We start from the raw sequence: 26,017 nt of genomic DNA, 5'->3' as shown, positions 1-26,017 counted from the left end.
CTTTGATACCATAAAATAAATGCAGGGAGGAAAAATGAGACCTTGGGGCTTCCAAATAATTTCTTGGGTGAATAAATGAATAATGTGAGGGCAAATGTTCAGGAAAGAAAGTTTTGATTAGAATTAAAAGTATTTACTTAGAACTATTACTGGACTTTCCAATAATGTACAAGGAACTTTGTGTTATTCCTGAAGTATCATGGAAAATGCTGAAAATTAAAGTTTTCCTTGTCCCTGCAAATGGGAGAGTCCATTTGAAAATAGCACCGTTAATTTTCCTTGCAGAGAAACTACAAATTTCAAGCTAGAAGAAGAATGGACAAAGTGTTGTCAAAATATCCCAAATATCATGCATTCCAGTACAACAATTCTGTTTATTCCAATTCAGCCAACATATATCAAATACCTATTAAGTGCCAAGCATTACTTTAGGCATAAGAGATGCATTAAATAACATATATTAGTGTCATGAGCAGTAGAGAAAGAAAAAATTTAGGAGGGAGGAGTGGGCAATTAATTTTTATTGGATACCAACAGCCTGTTCATCATGGTCTTCCTACCCTCATTTCTTAATGCAAAACATCCCCCTTCCCACTAGAAACCTTGCTAAGATTTCAAACAATGTAAATCTTTCATTCTTTTCCTGAGCTTGTGTCATCTAGAACCCCAGGGGTTCCAGAACAAAGTCTGCTAGGAACCTGGTATGATTTTTTTCTTCCCCCAGAGTCTGAGGACTTTGCATCAAAATGAATTCTAGGTTCCTTTCTTATGAAAAATATTCCACAATTCTGGAACGGAATGTACTGAATACCTCCTACATCTCAGGCCTCATGTTCAGTGCTAAAGGTTTCAAATTAAAGCCCTTGTCCTAGAACATGTCTACATTTCAAGCTTTGTATTAGATTGCAAAATCTTGGACTCAGGGCTGAGTTACTTGGTTTTTTCTTTGCAAATTGCCTGTATTCATGCATATGGAGCACCACGCGTGTGCTCATCACCGACTCTCTGCCACCCTAGGCATCGTGCTGGATGCCGTGCCTACAAATGAAAAATAAGACTTAGCCTTCGTCTTCTCTCAAGATATAAACTGCCATCTACTCTACCTCATTCCTTCATGAACATGGTAATAGCGCCTCCCTACCCCTGAACAAGGCAGATTTGCATATTTATTTCTAAAAAAAAAAATACTAATAATAAAGAAAAGGAAAAAAAAAGCTTGATGGCTAAAGAAATATTTAAAGGACGGAATTACTGCTTCTGTTTAATATATTTTTCCTAAGAGCAGGCTGGTGTGTATTTTTCTCCATGGCTAATCATGTCAATACCATAGTTATCAGCGCTGTGCTCAGAAACTTCTAGGTACTCTAAGAAACAATAAAAGGAGTTTTCCCTAAATTCATTTGGGAGACTGAGAACTAAATAAACTATTTAGAGTTGCAGGTGGAAAACAAGTAATGTTAACCTGTCATATAATATGTTGTCCAATACAGACTCACCATTTTCTTACTGCATTATTTCCCAAGCATGACTTGGTGGTAAGAAAGATATTGAACTAAATCTGTTTTGATCTTCAGTATGCTATTACATCTATTTATGCTTTAGTTTCTTTATTTGCAAAGGGAGCTTCATTAGAGAACTGTTTTAAGAATAATATAAGCTAACAAATGTAAACTTTAAGCCGTGTAGACAGTATAAATAGATAATTCTATTTGTCTTTCCTTCCTCTCCCTATTTATCTGTCTGCTGAGTAACAATTTTGGGAATAAGCAATGTTCCAATTATCAAAACTTCTTTGTTGAAAGCTATCTTTATTTTTCTTTCTATGCCTTAAATTTATTATTTTATGCTGTTTAGTAGAAAATGTTCTCTTTCCCACCTGTGTCGGTTCTTGAAACTATTCATGTACAATTCTGACCTCTAGTGGTTTCCCTTGAGAACAGCAGTGGCAGGAAATTTTAACAAGAAATGTTAAAAAGAAATGTAAGAGCAATAAGAAATATTTGAGTGATGATTCACAATTTCCAAAGTATTTTCAAGTAGATTATCTTGTTTAATTTTCATAATTGCCCTATGTGGTAGCAATTACTTTAAACTTAAAAGATAAGGAAACAATGTCAACAAGGCCAAGTGGAACCCTCACGGTCTCTCACATACTTATAGAACAGATAAGCAATTTGAACTTTAGCTCTGGTCTTCTGGCTCTGGGTCCAGTGCCATTCTATGACATCCACTGGCTTCTATTAGAATCAGGTTTGAAAATATAGTCCACTGACCCCTATGTGATAAGAAATGGATGCGACAATGCCTGAGAACATGGCATTCATGTCACCTCACAGCTCAACATTGTACTGGATACTAACATACGCTGAAAGTAATGATATGCCTTCTTTTTGATAATCAACTCCATTACTTCATTAGTTTGCTTGGAAATTAAAGATATTTTGCCTTATTGCTTATGTTGGCTTCCATTAACCTTTTTGTTTAGGAGCTTTTTTTTTTCAATGACTTTTGTGTGTGTGGCCTAAAAGTTGCTTTGCCTTCCATCTGGCTTCTCCCTACTTCTCCCACATCAAACTCCTTTTCCACCTGTAGTCTGCTTCAGGCATCCTTGCTTTGTCTCTCATTCCTGGCCCAGGATCTTTGTATTTGATGCTCCTTCTGTCTGGCCTAAACTTAGCCCAGCCCAGATCCTCCTTCCCAAGGATCGTTCCTTCTCATTTAGGTTTTAGCTCAAATGCCATTTGCACAGTAGGCCCTACTGGATACCCCCTTACTCTCTGGATCCTAGCTATATCAAGTTATTTCCAGGAATCTTTTCAGCCTCCAGTGCAAACAAGCTTCTCATGACTTCCCCAAACAGATGGCCAGATATGCCCAGAAATGTCTGGATCACTTTCACAGCCAATTTGGAAGTCTCACTACCTGTAATGTAACTATCAGAGGTAACTTGGTTTAATTCCATTTATTTTTGCATTTGTTAAAGCTGAAGCCCAGAGAGGTAAGATTACTTGTTCTAAGTCATACATTGATGAACTGACAGTAGGACTAGAACTGGAACTCCTGTTCCAATCACCAGGCCAGTCATTGTTCCATTCTGCCAGGTTACATCATCACCCTCACGTTTCATCAGTCTCATTAAGCATGAAATGATCCTTCCTTTAGCTTTCTAAATTAACATTAGAAAAGGAGTTCTGTGAGGTAAATGCATAAACATCATACGGAATTGTTTTAGCTCGGTCACCTTGATATAAATTAAGTTGCTAATTTCTTTCTGGTGGCTTTATCAGAGAGGTTAAGCAAGTAGGTATTTTTCCCAAGACCTTTATATTAACTATATTAATTCACTATATTCTTTCATTGAGAGTTTTAATATGTATTTTATGCATAAAGACAGGCCGAAATTTTAAGTGGCTTGGCCAGGGTGTTCCAAACCATTTTTTCCTCTCCTTTTCCCTTTGGGTAGATACCAAGAAAGCATCTCAAGTTTAGACCAGAAAGGGAAGAGTAAAACTCCAGTCAATCAAGGTGTGAGCAAAGATGATTCAGGAGATATGATGATAACATTCAAAAAAATTTAGTTTGTTTCATTTTAATAAGCATGCATCCTTTACCCAGGCTCCCCCTTTCCTCAACTCCCTTGCACAATAACTTGGCTATCCATCTATCATCGCTAGGGCCATAGTAGTAGTAGGTACTTGCATGTTGGCAAAGATTATGGACTTTGAATTTGAGCTCTGCCACTTACTTTGTCTTTGAGACCTTAAGCCTCAGTGTCTTCATTCTTTAAATAGAGATAATGTTATTGTCTGTCTCAAATGCTTAATTTGAAAATTAAAACATGTAGCATATAGCTTAGCTCTCCTCATTTTTCCCATTAGCTTCCATTTTCCATTACCATAAGCTCCCTCTCTCCCCACATCCCTAATGAAAGGCTCACAGATTGTAAAGTTCGCTCCTTAAATAGAAATCCATCAAGGAAATGCCACCACCTTCTGCTCCTTGCTGCAATTTCCTTTCTCTTGCAGTTCCCCTGCAAAGTCAACTCTTGTCAGTAGTTCACAAACTTGAGATCCCCTTTTCTCTTCACTCATGTTGCCTTCTTTCCCTTGTTCTCCGACTGAGTCTGGTGTTCTTGATCAATTAAGTAGGAATAACAATAGTATAAATACCCCTAGGGATGTAATGGGATTAAATGAGCTAAAACCCACAAAACCAAACCTCAGTTTTCTTTTTAGTAATAAAAGATTGGATGATAAGTGTGACTACCTTAAGGGGTCTTGGTGAGGAGAAATGAGTTAAGCCACACAAAGCACTTAGTACTGTCCCTGACATATTGCCAACGACCCTTTAAATATTCGAAAACCATGGATTAGCAAAACTCAAGAGAAAATGAGAATGTTTTTCCTGCTTTCTGGTCTTTTTTCGTCCTTTAGGGAATATTTTCCTGTGCCCCAGGCAGGCAGTTTTGTTGGCCTTGGGTCACCGACCATATGTGTAGGCCAGATACAACTTAAGTCTCTCACTCTTTGTGTTTATGAAATTCTACATCTGTTAGAAATGGTGTTGTTTGGCCTTTTCACATATTTTTTGGATATTCTGATCCATAAGCAATCTTGTCTGGTTTTTGCACCACATATTTGATCTGTAATATTGATAATTTTACAAAACTCTTTAAATTATATTCTAGAACATTCTCTGCTCTTTTATAAATTATAATTATAAATATGTGCAGTAAAAATCTGACACTCAGAGACTCAACTGAAGTCGCATCTAAAGAATTTAATTGTTTTCAAATTATTTACTGTGATTGGTCTTGACTTGAAAACTCTAGAACCATTATTTCAGGTCTCTTGTGGCCACTTGAGAACACTTATATCTGTTAAACAAATGATATGAGTATGAGTCTTTAGAATTTACCAAGGATTTATCAATTAATTTTTTTAGTTCCACTGACATACTATAGGAATCATTATCCCTATTTAAAGAGAGGGATAAATAAATAAAGGAAGGAAGCAAGGAAAGAAGGAAGGAACGAATGAACTAACGAATGAACTAAAGCCCACTACTCTTGCCTGTGACTCTTCTGAGGGTCATTTATTTGACATCAGCCAGGGATGAGTGTATGTGCAAGACATTACAGTATGGAGTGCAGTCAAAAATAGTTTAAATGATGTTGTTCTGCCTTGCTTGAGATGAGCAAAAATCTAGAAAAGGATTTTGACATTCAGAGCCAAAGTACCCCCCCCCCCCTTAGACCACATGCTGAGTGTCCAAAGAGGCCCTTATGTCCAAAGGGAGCTTGGGAGATGGAAAAATGTCACAAGTGTAACAATATGCTGCAGACCAAAGTGAAAGTCTCCAAAGAGAAGGAGGGACTTGGTTATATTACAAAGGAAGGTCTCTAGAATGGATTTATCTTAGCCCTTGAAGAGCAAGGCTAGACCATGCCACCAGTGATCTTGGGGCAAAGTCCCACAAACCAAATACACTGAAATAATGCTCACATGGAGTGGACAAAGGCAAGGGATATGACCTTCTTTCTTAGCTTAGAGGACCCTGAAGGGACGCAGTATCATGTTGGTATTATTCTAAGGTGACCCAGCCATGCTAACGTGGAACTTTCTCCTGATCCCTCTTCCTGTTTCTCTAACATTGTAGCTCTGCACAGATGAGGGTATGCAAAATTAAAATGCTTGGCATTCATTGATGCCAGGGTATTCCTGCACCTGCCTACAAGGCTTTACCATTGAGAACCGAATCGCCCAAAATGCATCATTTTACCGCTTATTTTCCTGTATTTCTTCCTATCTTACTTTTTGGAATTAGAAATATGGGTGGATGTGGGAGGTTAGGGCAGAGTACTCTGCCGTGTCGAAATGCATCCCTAATGCAACAAATTTATTGACTTAATTTGCAGGTCAGTGGAGACCTACTCTTACAACAGGGGTGTCCAATGGTGGAGAAACTAAGTGTTATTCTACCTCAATCTTTTAATAAGGTGGAGCACAGAATGTTTTCCCTCTTCTAGCTCCAATGGCTTCATTGTAAATGGAAACTTACTGCACTTTAACTTAATTTTCATTATACCTTGGGTTTTCTTTCTTCTTTTTTTCTGGTTTTGGTTTTCACAGCTACTCTGTAGAAGTTTTAAGATTGTATCAGGTCTGACTAGTCAAATGACAGTTTAAACCAGAAGAGTCAATGGAAGTCTGAGTAGGAGAATGAAGGAACTTAGATATTTTTTCAGGTAGACAAATCTCTTGGCAGGGTGGAAGATAGGCTGAAGGACTGAAAGGATGTGAGAAGATCCTGGTGGGACATGAACTAAAAATGAGAGATGAATTAGGGCTGTTGGGATAGGGAGAAAGACGGGAGATTAGAGAGAGATTTCAGAAGCAAAACTGGCAGATGATGATGAGTTCTGAACAGTCTGAGCTGCCTCTGGACATCCATATGGAAAAGTCCAGTAAGCAGTTGAAAATAGAGATCATAAATATTTTTTAGGCACTTCTTCTCTACAAAAACAAATCACACTATTTGTCTTGACTCATGGTTTTTGTAACTTGTCTCATTTAGTGGAATCATCAGGGAGGACACTGTCATTCTCACAGATGGGTGGGATGTCCACGGGTTGGGATGTTGGGATATAATCGCATAGCTATTACTCATAATGCTGTTCTTTTTCTTTACATTAGCTTCTGCCCCACTTTGTACTGAAAGGGATTTTAGACAGAATATTGTGTGTTACATCTACAGAGTGCTGTAAACGTTTCAACACCAGAGGCACAAATCTCTGGAAGCAAAACTACACATCAGCCAGGGAGTTGCAAATCTGCAGAGCCAAGGTATGGGCTAAAGAGGCACTGCCTGCCCTTGGCCTCTTCTTTGTATCCCTCTGACTTCTAGAGGCTAGAAATTCTGGGTGGCCTAGTGGATGATACTATCATATCATACATTTCTCGAGCGCTCACTGCATTCCAGGCACCATTCGACCCTTCATATGCATTAGCACATTTACTCCTCTCAAAAACACTGTGAAGGAGATATTTCAATATTCTGATTTACTAGTGAGGAAACTTCGACTTACAGAATTTAAGTGGGTTGCCAGTGAGCCTGTGATGGAACCAGCACTTGAACTAAGCCCTCAGATCCCAGATCTTCTGCTCTTAACTACTGCAAAATAAAAATGTATTGCAGAAGCATGCCACTTTGTCCTGGATGGAGGGGATTCCTCCTTGCATTTGTTTCTACTGACTTGGCTGTGAGTGCATTTTAATAATGAATGATATGCAGGAGGAAGAAAATCTGCCCAACAAAACTTAATATTGTATTTTTCATTAAGTACAATGTTAGTTGTTTTCCTTTTTTCTCCCTGTTACTCGGACATGCAATGACTACAAAAAACTTGCAGGTTCCAGGTAGTAATTCTTCTTAAACCAAATAAACCTGAAAACAAAGAAGAGGTGCTTTATTTTTTTTATCTTTTATTGTTATGTTAATCACCATACATTACATCATTGGTTTTTGATGTAGTGTTCCATGATTCATTATTTGCGTATAACACCCAGTGCTCCATGCAGTACATGCCCTCTTTAATACCCATCACCAGGCTAACCCATCCCCCCACCCTCCTCCCCTCTAGAACCCTCAGTTTGTTTTTCAGAGTCCATCGTCTCTCATGGTTCGTCTCCCCCTCTGACTTATTCCCCTTCATTCTTCCCCTTCTGCTATCTTCTTCTTTTTCTTTTTTCTTAACATATGTTGCATTATTTGTTTCAGAAGTACAGATCTGTGATTCATCAGTCTTGCACAATTCACAGCGCTCACCATAGCACATACCCTACCCAATGTCTGTCACCCAGCCACCCCATCCCTCCCACCCCCCACCACTCCAGCAACACTCAGTTTGTTTCCTGAGATTAAGAATTCCTCATATCAGTGAGGTCATATGATACATGTCTTTCTCTGATTGACTTATTTCACTCAGCATAACACCCTCCAGTTCCATCCACGTTGTTGCAAATGGTAAGATCTCATTCCTTTTGATGGCTACATAATATTCCATTGTGTATATATACCACCTCTTCTTTATCCATTCATCTGTCGATGGACATCTTGGCTCTTTCCACAGTTTGGCTATTGTGGACATTGCTGCTATAAACATTGGGGTGTATGTACCCCTTCGGCTCCCTACATTTGTATCTTTGTGGTAAATACCCAGTAGTGCAATTGCTGGATCGTATGGTAGCTCTATTTTCAACTGTTTGAGGAACCTCCATACTGTTTTCCAGAGTGGTTGCACCAGCTTGCATTCCCACCAACAGTGTAGGAGGGTTCCCCTTTCTCCGCAACCCTGCCAACATTTGTGGTTTCCTGACTTGTTAATTTTAGCCATTCTGACTGGTGTGAGGTGGTATCTCATTGAGGTTTTGATTTGGATTTCCCTGATACCGAGCGATGTTGAGCACTTTTTCATGTGTCTGTTGGCCATTTGGATGTCTTCTTTGGAAAAATGTCTCTTCATGTCATCTGCCCATTTCTCGATTGGATTATTTGTTCTTTGCGTGTTGAGTTTGGTAAGTTCTTTATAGATTTTGGATACTAGCCTTTTATCTGATACGTCATTTGCAAATATTTTCTCCCATTCTGTCGGTTGTCTTTTGGTTTTGTGGACTGTTTCTTTTGCTGTGCAAAAGCTTTTTATCTTGATGAAATCCCAATAGTTCATTTTTGCCTTGCTTCCCTTGCCTTTGGCGATGTTTCTAGGAAGAATTTGCTGTGGCTGAGGTCGAAGAGGTTGCTACCTATGTTCTCCTTTAGGATTTTGATGGACTCCTGTCTCACATTTAGGTCTTTCAACCATTAGGAGTCTCTTTTTGTGTGTGGTGTAAGGAACTGGTCCAGTTTCATTCTTCTGCATGTGGCTGTCCAATTTTCCCAACACCATTTGTTGAAGAGACTGTCTTTTTCCCACTGGACATTCTTTCCAGCTTTGTCAAAGATTAGTTGACCATAGAGTTGAGGGTCCATTTCTTGGCTCTCGATTCTGTTCCACTGATCTATGTGTCTGTTTTTGTGCCAGTACCATACTGTCTTGATGATGACAGCTTTGTAATAGAGCTGGAAGTCCGGAATTGTGATGCTGCCAGCTTTGCTTTTCTTTTTCAACATTCCTCTGGCTATTCGGGGTCTCTTCTGGTTCCATACAAATTTTAGGATTATTTGTTCCATTTCTTTGAAAAGCATGGATGGTATCTTGATGGGGATTGCATTGAATGTGTAGATTGTTCTAGGTAGCATTGACATCTTCACAATGTTTGTTCTTCCAATCCATGAGCTTGGAACGTTTTTCCATTTCTTTGTGTCTTCTTCAATTTCTTTCATGAGTATTTTATCGTTTTCTGAGTACAGATCCTTTAGAAGAGGTGCCTTGTAATTCAAGTAGGAAACACTGCAGGATCCTTGAAATCCTCACTTTTTTTTTTGCTAGGTTATACAGGAACTAGCTGAAGGGGGAATAAAGTTTAGGGGACTCTGAGATTGATGGGGCACAATAAAGGGATTGGTTGACATCATGGTCAAGCACATCAACAACCTGGGTTGGATCATAGGAAGCACCTAGGAAACATAGTTGTCATCAATATTGTCATTGATATTGTTATTAAATTAATCACAATATATGTCCCTACATATTATATTTCCTTACATTGTTTAGAATATTAATATAGAAAAAGCATTTCTATTCTATTTCCTTAGTTGATACATCATCTTGTCATCTGAGGAGAGAGCCTATAGATGAATAAAAGCCAAATCTCCTTACCAGGGAGAAGAAAAGAGATCATTGATCTTTTCAAAATCTCACCTTGTTAGATGCCAACAACACACATGATAATTTCCCATTCATAGTACTCATAACATTTATAAGACCTTGTTTGGTGTCTCCTTCCCACCAAACTTTTAGGCTTAGATCATGTCTAGTCGGAGACAGTGTTGTATGCCTAGGACTCAACACAGGACTTAGTAGCTGGTAGAGACTCAATAAATATTTGTTCAAGTAATGAATGAGTGAGTGAGCAAATTGTGAAGTTTTGAGCAGCTCTTGAGAACAAAGTGTAAAATACCTGCCCTCAAAACAAGGAACTTGCACTCTAATTGAGTAGTTGACATTAATACAAAAAGTTAAATAACAGTGTGCTTTAAAATAATACCCTAAGGCAGGAATTAGAGAGTAGTAACAAGGAACCAGATGGTGAATTACCAAGGAAATAATTCTATCAATAAATTCAGAGAATTTAGAATTTGAGACGAGACTCATGGGTAAAATTTACAAAAGGAGAGAAGATCCACAGTTTCTTTAATTATTTATGATTTATTTTTCAAATTGCAAGAGTATTTCATGCTTGTTGAAACACATAGCATGTGTATTATGCTAAGCGAAATAAGTCATTCAGAGAAAGACAAATGCCATACGATTTTACTCATATGTGGAATTTAAGAAACAAAACAGATGAACATAGGGGAAGGGAAAGAAAAATAAAATAAAATGAAAATAGAGAGGGAGGCAAGCCATAAGAGACACTGAACTCTGGGAAACAAACTGAAGGTTCCAGGAGGGGAGGTGGGTAGGGGAATGGGGTAACTGGGTGATGGGCGTTAAGGAGGGCACTTGACGTAATGAGCACTGGGTGTTATATGCAACTGATGAATCACTAAATTCTACCCCCGAAACTAATAATACAGTACATGCTAACTAAATTGAATTTAAATAAACAATTTAATTTAAAAATACCATATAACATGTGTAAATATGTGCAGAATAAAAATGTGTAAAGAAAAAGCTAATGATCTCACTTTTCACTGTGACTCTTCCATTTTCCGAACCACTCCACCTATGTAACCATCATTAATAGCTTGGTATTAACATGTTTCTCTATATTTTTTCTGTTTATTTATTTTTTCTTTTAAATGGGATCATATGCAAATGACTCTCCAAGAGACAGTCTTTATATAATATAACATGGAGATCACACCTTCTTCAGAGGTCTTTCTCGAACTCATTATTTTTGGCAACTGCACAATATTTCTCAGTTTCATGATGATGATACACTTTCAGATTGTTTATGGTTTTGTTTTTGCCACTATAAACATTCTCCTATATATAAATACACACACATGTATATACATTAGTTCTTACAGTTATTCTCATAAAATAGGTTCCCTAAGATACAATGGAAGGTGTGGATTCTTTATTTTAATCCTTATTGACAGACTAGCTTCCAGAAACGCTGTAGCAATTCATGTGTTACCAGAAGCAATGACTGAGTGCTGTCTGCATCTATGGCATCTTTAAATGCTACTAGTTTTTTAGATTATTACTAAATCTGATGGCAACATATGATAATAGACATTTCCATATTACTTTTCTGACTAATAGTGAGTATGGACATTGTTCATCTATCATTTATTGTTTATATTTTTAGATCATCTTTTTATTTCACTTATTGTCTTTTTGCAAAAGCTTTTCACATGTTAAGAATATTAATCACCTTATATATGTCTTAGGGCTTGATTTTTTCCTTGTTTGTCATATATTTGTTTATAAACCCTATATAGTTATGTGACTTCTTTTACCATATAAAAAGTTTTAATTTCTCAATTGGTCATATATGTCTTTCTTCCCTTTTATGACTTCTGCTTTTTTCCTCTGGAGAGATGAACTTCAAACAGAGAGAAAAGCCTTTCAATGGTGGAATGAATTGAAAGACCTTTTAATGAAAAATGAATAAACAAGTTGAACAGGCATAGAAGGTTATGCAAGTCAATGTCAGAAAATAACACCAGAAAGTTCCATTGATGCCAGTCTGTGAAAATCCAAACGCTAGACTAACTAGTTTGGACTTGGCCTATAAACACAGAGGAACTGCTGAAATGTTTTGAATGGGACAGTTTTGTAATGAAAATGTGATTTTTATCAAGATTCGTTTGCAAGATGGCTTGAAAAAGTGAAGCTCAGATCTAAGGAAACTAATATTTCAACAATTATACATTGAACAGACACTATTCTAGGCACTTGGATCACCAGTGAATAAAACACCAGGAAGACCATTTAGGGACCACCTGCAAGGAATGGGGATTAGAGTATTAGCCCAGGGAAAGGTAGAAAAATGGCAGCAGGGCGAGAGGAAAAAGAAAGGACGCATGTGAAAAAAAGTAAGAATCAAGGCGGGAATTCGGAAGGAGGAAGTGCCAAAACCCATTTGGGGACTGAGCCTGGCAGATGAGAGCATGGCAGTGACACTGGGAGAGATGGGCAAATAAGAGGAGGAAACAAAAGCATGGGGTGGAGGGAAGAGTAGAGCCAGGCTGGCTGCCCTCCTAGGTTACGAGCCCTCACACAGACCTCTCGGCTGGCTCAAGTCCATTCATTAATCAGCCATTTGTGAGAATAACATTTTAATCAATGACTAGTTTATTTGACTGTATTGTCATTAAGCTCACATTTATCGATCTTCCCTTTAAGGGTGTTGTTCCTTTCCTTTTGAAAACCTTCATCGAGAAAGCACCTGTTGCATCTGAGTGGCTGTGCCAAGTGCTAGGGATATAAAGGAAATAGTGTATCCTCCCTGACTTTTCCCAGCATCTGACAGGGTGTGGTGGATGCTACGAAGTACAAGGGCTGTTCCCTCCAGGGAATGAGACTCTCCTGATGGTTAGGGAGATGGCAGCAGCAGCAAGAAAGTCTGCACTGAGCAGACTCCTGGGGAGAGGAGGTGACGTGTGAGCCAAACCCATAGGATGCATGGTTTGGATGGAAGATAAAAATCCACACGAACTTTTTTTGATGCGAATGTTTTAGTACCAGCCTGCCCTCATCTAATGACAGATTTGTATTTTAACTTATTTTCTTTTTCACTTACCTGAAGATATAAATTTATTCTGGTGGAGCCCAATGCAAGGGATCCCATTTACTTCTTCCTGAGAAAGACCAGGGAAGAGTTTCAGGTGTGAGCAGGTAGAGGCAGGTGTTTTGTCCTTCACACTTCCATAACAGCTGCTCTCCCAGCATTTATCCCAGTAATTATAGGCTTACGTGCCCATCCTTTCCTGAGGTTTCCATCTCCTCAGAGGAAGGCCCTTCTTTTTCCTGATCTGTGTCTAGTAGTTAGGTAAGGAAGGTAAGGAAACGTGTTTGCAGGTGAGAGAAACCAAATACAAACCAAGCTTACACTGGTTAATCAAACAAGCAAAGAGAGGAGAGAAGGGGCATGTTTAGCCTCATGTGACAGGGAGGGACTCAAGCTGTGCTACATCCGGTTTGGAATCAGGCGCTCAGGACTAAGCCTCATATCTTGGTTCTGCTTTCCTCGATAATGCCTTCGTTTTAAAGAAGGTTCTCCCTTCATGGTGGTAAAACAGATTCTGACACTTCAATAACAGTTTGTCTTCTCTGCAACCCTTGCAGAAACAGCAAGTCTCCATTTTTTGAAAGTTGTAACTACTCGAGTTATTGAGGAGGCTTATCTACAAATCGAGACTCACTGGCTCTCTTGTTGGGTCCCGTGCCCACTGCTGAGCCAATCACTGTGGGTTAGGTTCAAACCACATGGACTAAGAATAAGCAAGTGTGGTTTCCTATGGAAATTTGTGGAGCTGTTACCAGAAGCACAGATCGAGGATACCAGGAAGGTGAAACCTGTAGGTTCCCACTCCACACTTCATATTTAGTGGATTGATAAGGGCACACTCAATGCACAGGGATCCTCTGTGAGCTCTTCCATCCATAATATCATCTAAACTTCAAGCAACCCCCTAAGAAAAGTGTAACTACCTCAGTTTTCTAGTTTAGGAAACAGAAGCAGAGAGAGAACATATTTAGTATAATATTAAAGAGCTGTTAAGTGGCGATGTAGGATTTGAGCCCAGGTCTCTGGGACTATGAATTAGTTTGCTAGGGCCGCCATAACAAAATACCACAAACTGGGTGGCTTAAACAACAGGAACTCACTGTCTTGCAGTTCTGGAGGCTGGAAGTCCAAGGTCAAGGAGTCAACAGATTTGGTCTCTTTTTGCTAGGACCTCTCTCCTTGGCTTGCACACGGCTGCCTTCTCACTGTGTCCTCACATGGCCTTTTCAGGGGTTAGTGCAGTCATCCCTGGCATCCTTTTTGTGTGTCCAAATTTCCTCCTCTCATAAGGACACCAGACAGATTGGATTAGGGTTGTCTGAACAGCCAGAATTTAACTTAATCATCTCTTTAAAGGCCTTCTGTCTGAATACAGTTACATTCTGAAGTACTGGGAGTAGGGCTTCAATATATGAATTTTGGGGGTGAAGAAACAATCCAGCCATGACAGACTATAAAGCTCCTGTTTTGCTCATAGCACCAACTTTCCAAAGACCTGTGTTTCCAAAGGCTGAAACCCTTGGCAAACTGCATCTTGGTTAAGAGCTGCTTTCTTCCACATAAGATTCTCCCTTGGACAGCTTTTCTCCTCAGAGGCAGGCAGTTTCCTACGGACTAAAATGAACTTGGTTCTTTTGTAACCATATCCCTGCTCTAGGACCAAAATAAACATTTTGCAAATGCTTTAAGTGTATTAGGAAAGGTGTTTTATAAGGATACACTCTTCATAACTAGGTGAGGGTGTGTTAGGGAAGAGCCTCAGAAAATCTCTTAGAGGACCCCTGCCCCACTGTCATAGAAAGATTTTTTTTTCTATTCATAGAACATAGTGTTTCTTATTATGTTGTTGTTGTTGTTGTTAAGCCAGGTTAGCCAAGGTCTTGTCTCCCCTGACCACAGATCAGTTGCCTCATGGCAATGAAGATGCAAAGTAATGTCTACAAATCATTCTTCTTTTAGAAACCATGCCTGCTCATTTTTTATGCTTTCATTAAAATAAATATGAAGAAAAACCCCTCAGTGTCTCAAATGAGGAAAGAGCCATGATGAAATCCCACCACGGGCCTGTAATCTCTCCACAGTTTATGACCACTGCTATCTTTGAGGGTCAGTGAGCCATGCTTGCAGAGGCCTGGTTTTAAATTACAGATCACCTTCTCCTGCTGGCTCCTGTCAACCAAGTGCTTGGCACCAGTTCTAGGGCATAAGACCCTTGGAGAGCTGAAAAATCCCACCTTCGGGGAATGGGCAGGAGCAGTCCAGGTAACACTACACATTACCCGGCAATACATTTGATGGGGAAAAAAGGAAATAAGCAAACTCTTTATTGAGTTCTTCCTCTACCAGCAATTTCCACCACAAAACTATCAAAATGAATCAAAGTACCATGTGTCTTAGAGTAAGCAAGTAGCCCTCAATTTGGGAGACTAAACAGGTTAGGTCCTCTTTTATTTCCATTTACAGATAAAACAGGAACTTTGAAAGGTTAAATACCACACCTAAGTTCACAGAGCTGGAAAGGGATATAATGAGGAATTGAATTCAGGACCTGTAAGAGTGAAGCCCACGGATTTCACCAATATATCACCCCAGCATCACAGAAACTGTATTCTTCTGTAACTGACCAATGGACATGTGTCTTCTTCCAGACACTCTGGTCATGGCAGCTTCTTGACTTATTAGTAGTCCTTCCTGAAGAAAAAATGGAATTTTGGTCATAATTTGTATTCACCGAACCCAGGTTTACTCCTCTGAATGTCTGCTCCTTTTTCTAAAGGCTCACCCCTTTCTCATGAGTTTATATACAGCAGAGTAGTATGGGCTCAAGATGAACAAGGTCACAGAGCTCTATAAAGGTGACTTTAGCAAATCGCCGTAGCCAAGTTGAACTTAAGATTGGCATAATGATATTATGTGTACATAGGAGAATGTTCTTACCTTTTAGAGATTTGCTGAAGTATTTAAGGAAGATATGTCATCATGTCTGTAATTTACTTTTTTAAAAAAGTCAGTAAAAATACATATAGTATATATAGTCAAGTACAAAAGTAAGTGATGATTATAGGATAAGGATTGAGGTAGTGAATACAAGGGAAGGTTAAAAAGAGATGTATTTTCTGATGATGATGATGATGATCATTCTTATACCTCCTTTCTGTTCTGATTAAAAGAAGAACAGATAACCTTACCAAGCACCAGGCACTGCACAGAACACTTTTCAAGCATTGTCCCCATTAGGCCACAATAATCCTATGAAGTGATGATTATTTTTTCTCCATTTAATGGATGAAACGGAGACTCAGAAAAATGATATAACTTGCTCCAGAGCCCTCTTCACCAAAGGAGGGAACTCCTTTTGCCTTCGGGAGAGCTGTGTGGGAATGACTGAGTTGAAAGAATTCAGGACACGTAGGGAGGTAGGTAAAGGCACAGAGGGACTGATAAAGTAAGTGATGGAGAGAAAGCAAACATAGTAGTTCCTGAGGATGGCCGAATATTTCAGTGAAAAGATGAGGTTGTGATCAAGGAAGTCAAAGCACTGGGAGATAGTCCATTTTCTGACCATACTGATATACCTGGTATGTATGAGCAGTCCAGGGAATAATCGATATGACTACAGAGCTTTCCAAGAGTGAGAATGCAATAGGCAAGAAAGGGTAACTAGAGATGGGAAGGATATATTTTAGGGAAGAGTCCTGGCCCCATTAATAAAGCACATCATGCCATCCACTCCACTCAGCTCTAAGGCTGATCAGGAAAAGGATCGCTAACAACTTTTCCCTAGTCCATAAGATTATTTTGGCAGTGAGAAAAATTCAGCTCCTAGTGAATTTTCTTTAGCATTTCCAAAACCAATTCACTAATTTTTAATAATTGTTTCCTTTGAGCAGGGGGTACTGACCTAGGTTCAGCTATTTCATTTCAAACTAGAATTTAATTTTAAAAGACGTTTTGCTTGTTGGGAAAAAAAAAAAAAAACTTTACCTAAGAAAAGTTGGTCAACTGTGTGCTCTGCTGGAATTCTGCTGGAAAGATTATCACAGCAAGTTGGTGGCCTAGGGGAGCTGAAACAAATCATTTTTATAAAATTGAAATGAGTTCATTTCAACTGATAGCTTTTCATTTAATTTTAAAATGTAAGTAGCTATTTTTAAAAGAAAAAAAGAAAGTCTAAATTGCACTACTAACCCAATGAAATATTGCCAAGAGGATGAAAGCAGACAACTGTGAACCATGTGGGGGATCCTTTCCAAAGCTTGCTTTTATACCTCTCTTCTGTTCTCATTAAAGCAAGACCCAAATATCAAATGATCCTGGGGTACAAGCTGAAGGCAAGGGCACAAGTTGTTTACTTCATCTCTACCAGAAGCCTGCTCATCACCAGGCTAGGAGGCAGGCACACAAGTCAGAAGAAGAATAATCCTATTTTCACCCTCCCAGGTCTCCATCGGGAGCCACCAGGGAGCAGTAGATGACTAACTCACTCATCTGGCTGCTTTCAGTTAGATACTTGCTTGAAAATGAATGGGAAAACTCATAGGGGGAGCGGCGTGGAGGGAGGAGAAATAATGGCACCGAAAGTTCACATTCATGTGGTTTCGTGATTCACAAGGTGCTTCACATATATGCCTGTGTTTGATCTTGCCCTTTAGTGAGCAGGACATGCATCTTTAGTCCCATCATACAGAAGAGCAATCCCAGACCCAGAAATGAATGTATTCCCAATCATCAAGTTTGTTTAGAGCAAGGGCTTTGAAGGCAAATGCCCTGGTTTGAATCCTGGCTTTACTACTTGCAAGCTACACGATGCTGGGAAGTTACTTAACCCTTCTTTGACCCATTTCCTCATCTGTAAAGTGGAGCTAAGAATAGTATTCTTCTCAAAGGTTGTTGAAGAGACCAAATGACAGAATGCATATCAAGAGCTAAGAACCCCTTTGGCACATAGTATTCAATAAACACTACCATTACATTTGTAAAATGTTTTATGGCTCACAAGATATATCCAGTTCAACTACATTTATTAAACATCAGAGCCAAACACTGTGTCAAATGATGGGGTTGCTAGAATAAATCCCCCATGACCCCAACCATCCCACAGGTGACAGATGAGTATAAGGAACAGAACTGAAAAATGGGCTCATTCGGTATAAAGTTCATTATTTTCAAAAATCAACGTAATTAAAGGGAGAATTTAGCCTAGCCTGAAAATGTTAGAGAGGGCTTCTTGAAAGAAAACACTTTTCTAATTTTACCTTTCCTAAAACCCTCTGAAGAAGATAGTATTTTGTTCATTCTACAAATGAGTGAGTCAAGGACTTCCCAAGTTCCCTCAGCTAGTGAGTGGCAAAGCCAAATCTCAGTGATCCCGAACTACTTCAAGGATACATTCCCTGTGAATTGAGTCCTTGAGATACTAGGCTATTTTTTTTCCCTTCCCCATTGTTTTTCTTTTTTAAAAAGAAAAAAGCAGTCATTGTTTCTGGATCTCCTCTTCCCCCCCCCAACTGAAAAATTTGGCACAATGTCAAATTATCTAAACTAAACCAAAATCTGCTAAGGGTCACAAAAATCCTAGATTGGAAGGGACAATTGTTTATTGGTAGAGATCTGGAGGCACAGAGATACACCTGCTGTATCCTAGTTCTACCACCTACAAGCTCAATGACAATAGGCAAGCAATTAATCTTGTTGAGTCTGCTTTTCCATTCATAAAATGGCACAATAATAGTTTCCACCTCCTAGAATTGGTATGATGATTAACAGTGTTGGCACACATTATAATTACTCAATAAACATTTGCTACTAACTTTATTTAAAGAAACACTACTTAATCCATCCATTTCACCCCTCCTGTCTGATCACACAAATCTTCTGTGTGTTCTTTTTTGAAAGCCTTCCCCAGAAGGAGATTTTAGAGCTTCACATGTGAAGTGATTTAATGCTTGACCAATCTCATGACCTGGAAATCCAACTCTTCCATACTTGGCTTATGCTTTCATTTAAAATATTAACATTCTGCTCTCAGAAAAAATAGAGAATGGCTGATGATGTTTTTTTCTGGATGAATAAATGACATCTTCACTTTGTCTCTCCTGAACTGTCTAAGGAGCTTCACTCTTGTCTTTAGAAGTCTTCTTTCTGTTTCTTTCCACTGGTGATGGACGGGACTCCTTCATATCCTGAGATTGCTATGTGATAATGTAGGTAGCTGGTCATAATATTGTGTGTGTTGTGCTGTTTATTTTCAAAGCACATTCACATACTTACCTTGTTGATCCTAAAACAACTGAGAGAGGAAGGGAGGGCAGGTATAAAGTCCACATTAAGGACGAGGAAACTAAAACATTAAGTGAAGAATAACAATAGCCACCACTGCATGATTATGTTCCATATCTCCTACGCATTTTATCTTATTAAACTTCTGACAAGGGCCCTCCTTTGGTAGGTGTTATTAGTTCAGTTTGCAGGAGGGGAAAATGAGACTCAGAAAGGGATGTCACATACCCAACTTTCTCCAGATAATGAGTGGTCAAGCTGAGAAAGGCCAGATCTGTCTTACTTCAAAGCCAGTAAGCTCTATCAGGGACTTTTTTTTCTCTCTTTTTTAAATTTTTAATAGTTATGTTAATCACCATACATTACATCATTAGTTTTTGATGTTCTATCAGTGACTTTTGAAGGTTTGCTCAACCCATCAGTGACTAACATGATGTGAAAATTCAGGGCTCCTGATTTATAGTCCAGAACACTTATCTTTTCTTTCTTTTTCTTTTTTTAAGATTTACTTATTTTAGATAGAGAGTGTAAGCAGGGGGAGGGTCGGGGGAGAGGGAGATAGGATCCCAAGTAGACTCCCTGCTGAGCACAGAGCCCAACTCGGGGCTCAATCCCAAGACCTGAGATCATGACCTGAGCCAAAATCAAGAGTTGGATGCTTAACTGACTGAGCCACTCAGGCACCCCCAGGACACTTTTCTTTTCTTTTCTTTTTTTTTAAAGATTTTATTTATTTATTTATTTGTCAGAGAGAGAGAGAGAGAGAGAGAGCACAAGCAGGGGGAGCGGCAGGCAGAGCAGTAGAGGGAGAAGCAGGCTCCACGGCGAGCAAGGAGCCCAATGCGGGACTCGATACCAGGACCCTGGGGTCATGACCTGAGCCAAAGGTAGACGCTTAATGACTGAGCCACCCAGGTGTCCCTCCAGGATACTTTTCATTAAGACACTCATTCAGTCCTTGACTGGGCAGGTACCAGAGCTAGACCCATCTATGACTAAGAGAGCTGCTGCTCACACAGAACTGCTTTGCTTCCCCATTCCTAGCTGTCTTCTGTTCTTAGCTTCCTGGTCTATGCCTACAATTTGGGGGCTCTCAAGCATGCAGTCAGAGAGTAGTAATTTATAAAGTATAAATTATCATTTATATATTTTTATGTATTTAATTATATATAAATATATATATTATTTATATATGTATCACACATCAATATACATATTTGTACATGTACATGCTTCCAGAACTGGCCAAATTCTCCAGCAAAAATAAAGACTTGTCACACCAGATGTTTTATCTAAACACACACACCCACATAGGTGTATATATATACACATATAATGTATATGAATATATATGTGTACACACCCACAATGGAATATTGCTCAGCCATAAAAAAGAATGAGAGCTCACCATTTGCAACAACATGGATAGACCTAGAGTGTATTATGCTAAATGAGTCAGACAGACAAAGACCAATACCATTTGATTTTACTTGTACATAGGATCTAAAAAACAAAATGAACGAATAAACAAAAAGTAGAAACAGACCCATAAATACAGAGAACTTGCTGGTGGTTGCCAGAGGGGAGGAAGGTGGAGAGATGGGCAAAATGAGTGAAGGGGATTAGGAGGTACAGGCTTCCAGTTATGAAATGAGTAAATCACAGAGAGGAAAGGCACAGCACAGGGAATGTAACTGCTGCTACAGTAATACTGTAGTATTGTATGATGACACATGGTGGCTACACAATCTATAGACTTGCCAGATCAGTATGTTGTAACCTGAAACTAATGTAGTATTGTCAACTACGCTTCAATTAAAAAAAAAAAAAAAGATTTGTTAAACCAAATAAAGTTCTCAGGAAATCACCAGCAGAGATATTTCTTCGAACATAAACTTAATAGGTTTGCAATTTGGGAATTTCTTGTGGAAAATTTGACACTGGTCCCCCACCCCCACCCCATACACTGAGGGCAAGGGGAGACCAAGGAGAGAGGCAGACCAATCCAGATCGGTAGGTGGTGGTGTTAATAAGCAAGGGAAGTTACAGATGAGGCTTGTCTTTGGTGGTGGCAAGATGAGGTCTCCACACCCGTATGCCAGAATCTCAAAAGTTCATATAGAACTCATCAGGGTTCAGTCACATATACCAGTCAGATGGTCTCAACGACACCTCACCCACTCAAGGCTGCATCCTTGAAATGGTTCCCACTGTGGGAATGGTGGACAGCTCATACATTTCAAGACAGGGGATGGGGTGAAGAGCTTTTGATCGACTGCTGAGGTCTAGTTCACAGGTCAGTGGGCACTCACATCCCCTCAATGGATCTCCCCCAACAATCTGGAGAAGAGTGAAAGGCAAAAGATACCAGAAGTGTCCTCTCTTTCCCTGCATGTCCAGTCCATGTGCACCTGTACACATAGTCACATCAGAGTTATAGGGCAAGCACTGGGCTGAGGAATGGATTCCAGCCATGTTCACCACTATATCCTGGGGAGGATGTGCTATGTTATTATCTGAGCTGCTCCACTCTTTCATTTTCCATTTCAAAAGGAGATGATGGTGAAAAGGGAGATCCAGGAGAGGAGGGGAAACATGGCAAAGTGGGACGCATGGGGCCAAAAGGTAAGTGCAATGACATGAATTTGACACTCTAATATTAGAATTGCTTTCCTCTCTCTACTGGCCTTGCCCTGGAAATTGGCAGCTTTCTTAACACTCTCTGCTCCAAAGATGAATGACGTGTATTTCAGACATGAATTTACTCACCACCAGAGAGCTCCTATGACCCTGAATGTCCCCAAGATTCAACACATTTCTCAAGCTACCTCCTTAGGGTGGGCAGGAGTGGGACACTCCAGGAGCCTAGGGAGTAGTAGTCTCCAGAAATCTCTAGGTAACTGTGAGTTTTAGAAACACAGCTGGGTTGATAGCTGTGTCTTCTCAGAAGCCACTGCTAAGCAACTCATTTTGGCTGGCCTAGAGCGTAAGGAGAACAATAAGAAGGAACAGAAATAGTTGTCTGCTCCATTGACTTATCCATCTGTTTCCAAGTTCTGTCAGCAAATGGTGGGGTGGGAGAAAGAGCAGAGCAAAGAAGATGAGAATGACACAGAGGCTTTTAGGGAGTGTTTTTACTCACAAAGCCACGAGCAACCTCCCCAAAATACAGTTTTAGACTGTGATGTGTAAGTGTGTGTCTTTCCTGCCAAGTGCTACAAGGTGGTGGCCCTAAACCACTGATTTCAAAATCTTTAGTATGTTAAAGAGAAAAAAAGACTCACAGGCCTTTGAGACCTCAGTTTGAGAAATGCCGATTTAAACTCTTCTTATTCTATAAATATGTACAATATTCTTTTTTAAATTAATTAATTAATTTTTATTAACATATACTGCGTTATTTGTTTCAGGGGTACAGATCTGTGATTCATCAGTCTTACGCAATTCACAGCGCTCACCATAGCACATACCCTCCCCAGTGTCCATCACCCAGCCACCCCATCCCTCCCACCCCCCACCACTCCAGCAACCCTCAGTTTGTTTCCTGAGATTAATTTGTCTCCCTCTCTGGTTTCTTCTTGTTTCATTTTTCCCTCCCTTCCCCTATGACCCTCTGTCTTGTTTCTCAAATTCAGTTGCAAAATTATTTTCACAGGGATACAGCTTTATAAAGGATAAATGTTTTTTAGGTCATCATAGAAAAAAACAGAATAGATAACAATTTTGGAGGAACTCAGTTATCCCTGATCATATATAACTATATATATCTCTCTATATATATTTTTTAATAAAAACTCTCTGATGTCCCTTTGATCACTAGGTTTTATGATACGTTCCCTCCCCTTTTTAAAACGGCTAATATAGTCAGATCTTAGGGAGGAAATAGACTCCCAAAGTGAAGCTAAAATAGATCTACAGAGGAACAGAATTAGAATAAAATGTAGGAATTCTTCCACTCAGCCCCTTATTTGACCTTTAGATTAAACATCCTCTGCTATAGACCTTTTAGAAATATCGTGTTGGTAAGCGTTTCAGTATCACTGGGTCCAGGATTTTCATACTTACCCACATTTAGTTTTAATACATACACTATAATGTGATTAAAGTAGATAAGTAAGCCCAGGATATATGTCCCATACCGCAGATGGAAGAGTGCACTTTTTGGTATTTCTTTCCAGTAACTATCATGCATTAGCCACATCTTCAAGGGGAGCACAAAACCTTAGCATGTAAAGATGACATGCTTTGCTTTTCAGGACTTAAGGGGGAGCTGGGTGATGCAGGAGACCAGGGCAACATTGGCAAGACTGGGCCCATTGGTAAGAAGGGTAAGCTGCATTTTCCTTTTCTCCAGTGGTAATTTGAAGCAAATCATGCATAACCTTGATATATTCCGAAATGTTCTGTATCGTGAAAATGATACCTTTTCTTTCTTTTAAAATAGGAGTTTTTCTCTTTCTTCGTATCTTCGCTGTTCCTTTCATATATAAACAATGTGTCTAAAAAAATAAAGGCCTTGAACGAGATTAAACAGAAATTCAGGGACACAATCAAACATAAAGTTTTGGTACTTTCTGTATTGAACTATATGTCCTAGAATCTGTTGGTTGTAATCCTTGATACAACTAAAATGGGTATCAAGACCATGAAGCATGTTCAGTGGTAGGAAACAATTATTAAAATTTAAGACAGCAAAGGATAGTAGAAGTTTCTTTCTTTCTTTCTTTCTTTCTTTCTTTCTTTCTTTCTTTCTTTCTTTCTTTCTTCTTCCTTCCTTCTTTCCTTCCTTCCTTCTTTCCTTCCTTCCTTCCTTTCTTCCTTTATTTTTTTTAAAGATGTTTTTAAAAATTTTATTTATTTGACAGAGAGAGAGAGCGAGAGAGGGAACACAAGCAGGGGGAGTGGGAGAGGGAAAAGCAGGCTTCCTGTGGAGCAGGGAGCCCGATGTGGGGCTGGATCCCAGGACCCTGGATCATGACCTGAGCCGAAGGCAGATGCTTAATGACTGAGCCACCCAGGCGCCTTTCTTTCTTTCCTTTTTTTCTTTCTTCTTTCTTTCTTTTATAGATTTTATTTATTTGAGAGAAAGAGAGCAAAACAGAGCAGGAAGGAGGGGCAGAGGGAGAGAGAGAATCTCAAGCAGATTCCCCGCTGAGCATGGATCCCGACTTGGGGCTTGATCTAGTGACGCTGAGACCATGACCTGAGTTGAAATCAAGAGCCAGACACTCAACTGACTGAGCCACTCAGGCACCCCCACATAATTTTCTTTCCCAAACTGAGCGAAATAGTGATGATTCTGCATCTGGGATTTATTAACATACTAGAAACTTTAAGTATATATATTCATACTCTTTTGTGTTCTGTCCTGTCCCAATCCTTCACAAAATTACTGCTTTTCTATTATGAAACAGAGGTGACCTCATCTTTATTATCTAAGCACTCCTGCCGCTTGTCTTCTCATAAAGCTCCACAATGATAGCAGGTTCCAGTGGCTCCTGATGGTCAGCAGTTCATACTGGCATTGTTCCACTTGGTTTGAAGATACAAAGCCGAATGAGAATCGCAGTTTTATTGCAAGGAGCTCATAGACTATTTCGGAAGATAGGACATAGGACTTTCTCAGAAAGAATTAGAATACTAAGTAACTAAATGACTACTACTATAGGAACCATGTGGGAGAGTAAGGCCAGATTGATATAAAGACCTGAGCTAGGTCTTGAAGAACAGTGACATGTTTATGGAAATGGGGGGAAAGTCCTTTGAGGGGTGGCAAGAGATACTTGTGCAAAGGTACAGAGCTGAGGAAACTCAGTGCCACAGGTAACAGAAGTATGCAGCCTTGAGGTGTACCCTGCAGCCTTCCTTCCTTACATGCCCGAGCAGTTGCATGCCTCCCATCACCCACAGTGTGTTCTTGGGCGGGTTGATTGGTGCAGTGTAAGCTGACGTTGTGGGCCCTCACTTCTCAACCCGTAGCTTGGTATTTCTTCTCTCCCTGTCCTTTCCCAACTCATTCCTTTGAGAATTTTCCTTCTGCCTGCATTTGAGGGCAGGGACAGTGTAGTACCACTGAAAAGAAGTTGCTATGCTTATTTCTGATATTGTCCTCATTGAGAATGCACAGCTTAACACTACTGTATCCTTCTGCTCCAGTTTCCCTCTGTCAGACTTCTCTTTGTATCAGCTGGTTATGGGAGTGGACACAAGTATTTTGGGAGCTCACCAGGAGGAACTTGAGTGGGGGAAACATTTAGTTTGGACTTGCATGGGATAGGCTTACATAGTTTGCAGTTACTTCCGTGTATAGTTATTGCCAATAATTTCAATCTAGGACTAGTTTCCAAGAATATACTTACCACTTACTGTGTACATCTATCCAAAATCATGGTGAAAAAGTGCAGGGGCAGATATCAGATCATCATAAGAATGTGTCTTGGGGCATCCAGCACAAGAAATGTGTGAGTTGTGGAAAAGAAACAATGTTTGAAATGTACAGGGTCAGAGCTAGGCTGTGGAAAATGTTTCCAAATCTAACAGCTCATATATGAAAAAGAAGTTAGAGAAGGATTCTCAAATTTGAAAATATTCTTAATTTACATAAATCATCAATACTAAGTTTTAAAGGGGAAAAACATTTCTTACACCATTAATAATAAAACAAAATTCAGATTTCTGCGTATAAGCTTTGAGAAATTCACTTGCATTAATCCTTCTGTTAAGAATGACTACCTGAGTCAAAAAAAAAAAAAAAAAAGGCAAGACAAAAGAAAAAACAGATACAAATTTGAAGGCACCGGAGAGCTACCAAATTGAATAGGACTTTAGGGGCT

The 26,017-nt window shown here is 39.4% G+C and overlaps 1 protein-coding gene across 1 annotated transcript in view; it reads left to right on the top strand.

Moving 5' to 3' along the window:
- COLEC10 (collectin subfamily member 10) overlaps positions 1-26,017 on the top strand; it is a 36,573-nt gene that overhangs the window by 1,148 nt on the left and 9,408 nt on the right. Inside the window, exons 2-3 of the mRNA XM_028090848.2 lie at positions 21,738-21,809; positions 23,441-23,512. Of these exons, the coding sequence (XP_027946649.1) occupies positions 21,738-21,809; positions 23,441-23,512 (144 nt within the window). The remainder of the gene's footprint in view (positions 1-21,737; positions 21,810-23,440; positions 23,513-26,017) is intronic.

This window comes from Eumetopias jubatus, unplaced genomic scaffold (genome assembly GCF_037043125.1).
Source record: "Eumetopias jubatus isolate StellerSeaLion01/CBP00866 unplaced genomic scaffold, mEumJub1_p1.0 scaffold_4, whole genome shotgun sequence".
NCBI classification, from domain to species: domain Eukaryota; kingdom Metazoa; phylum Chordata; class Mammalia; order Carnivora; family Otariidae; genus Eumetopias; species Eumetopias jubatus.
The sequence above is the reverse complement of the archived record's forward strand: the minus strand, read 5'-3'. Positions and strand labels throughout refer to the sequence as shown.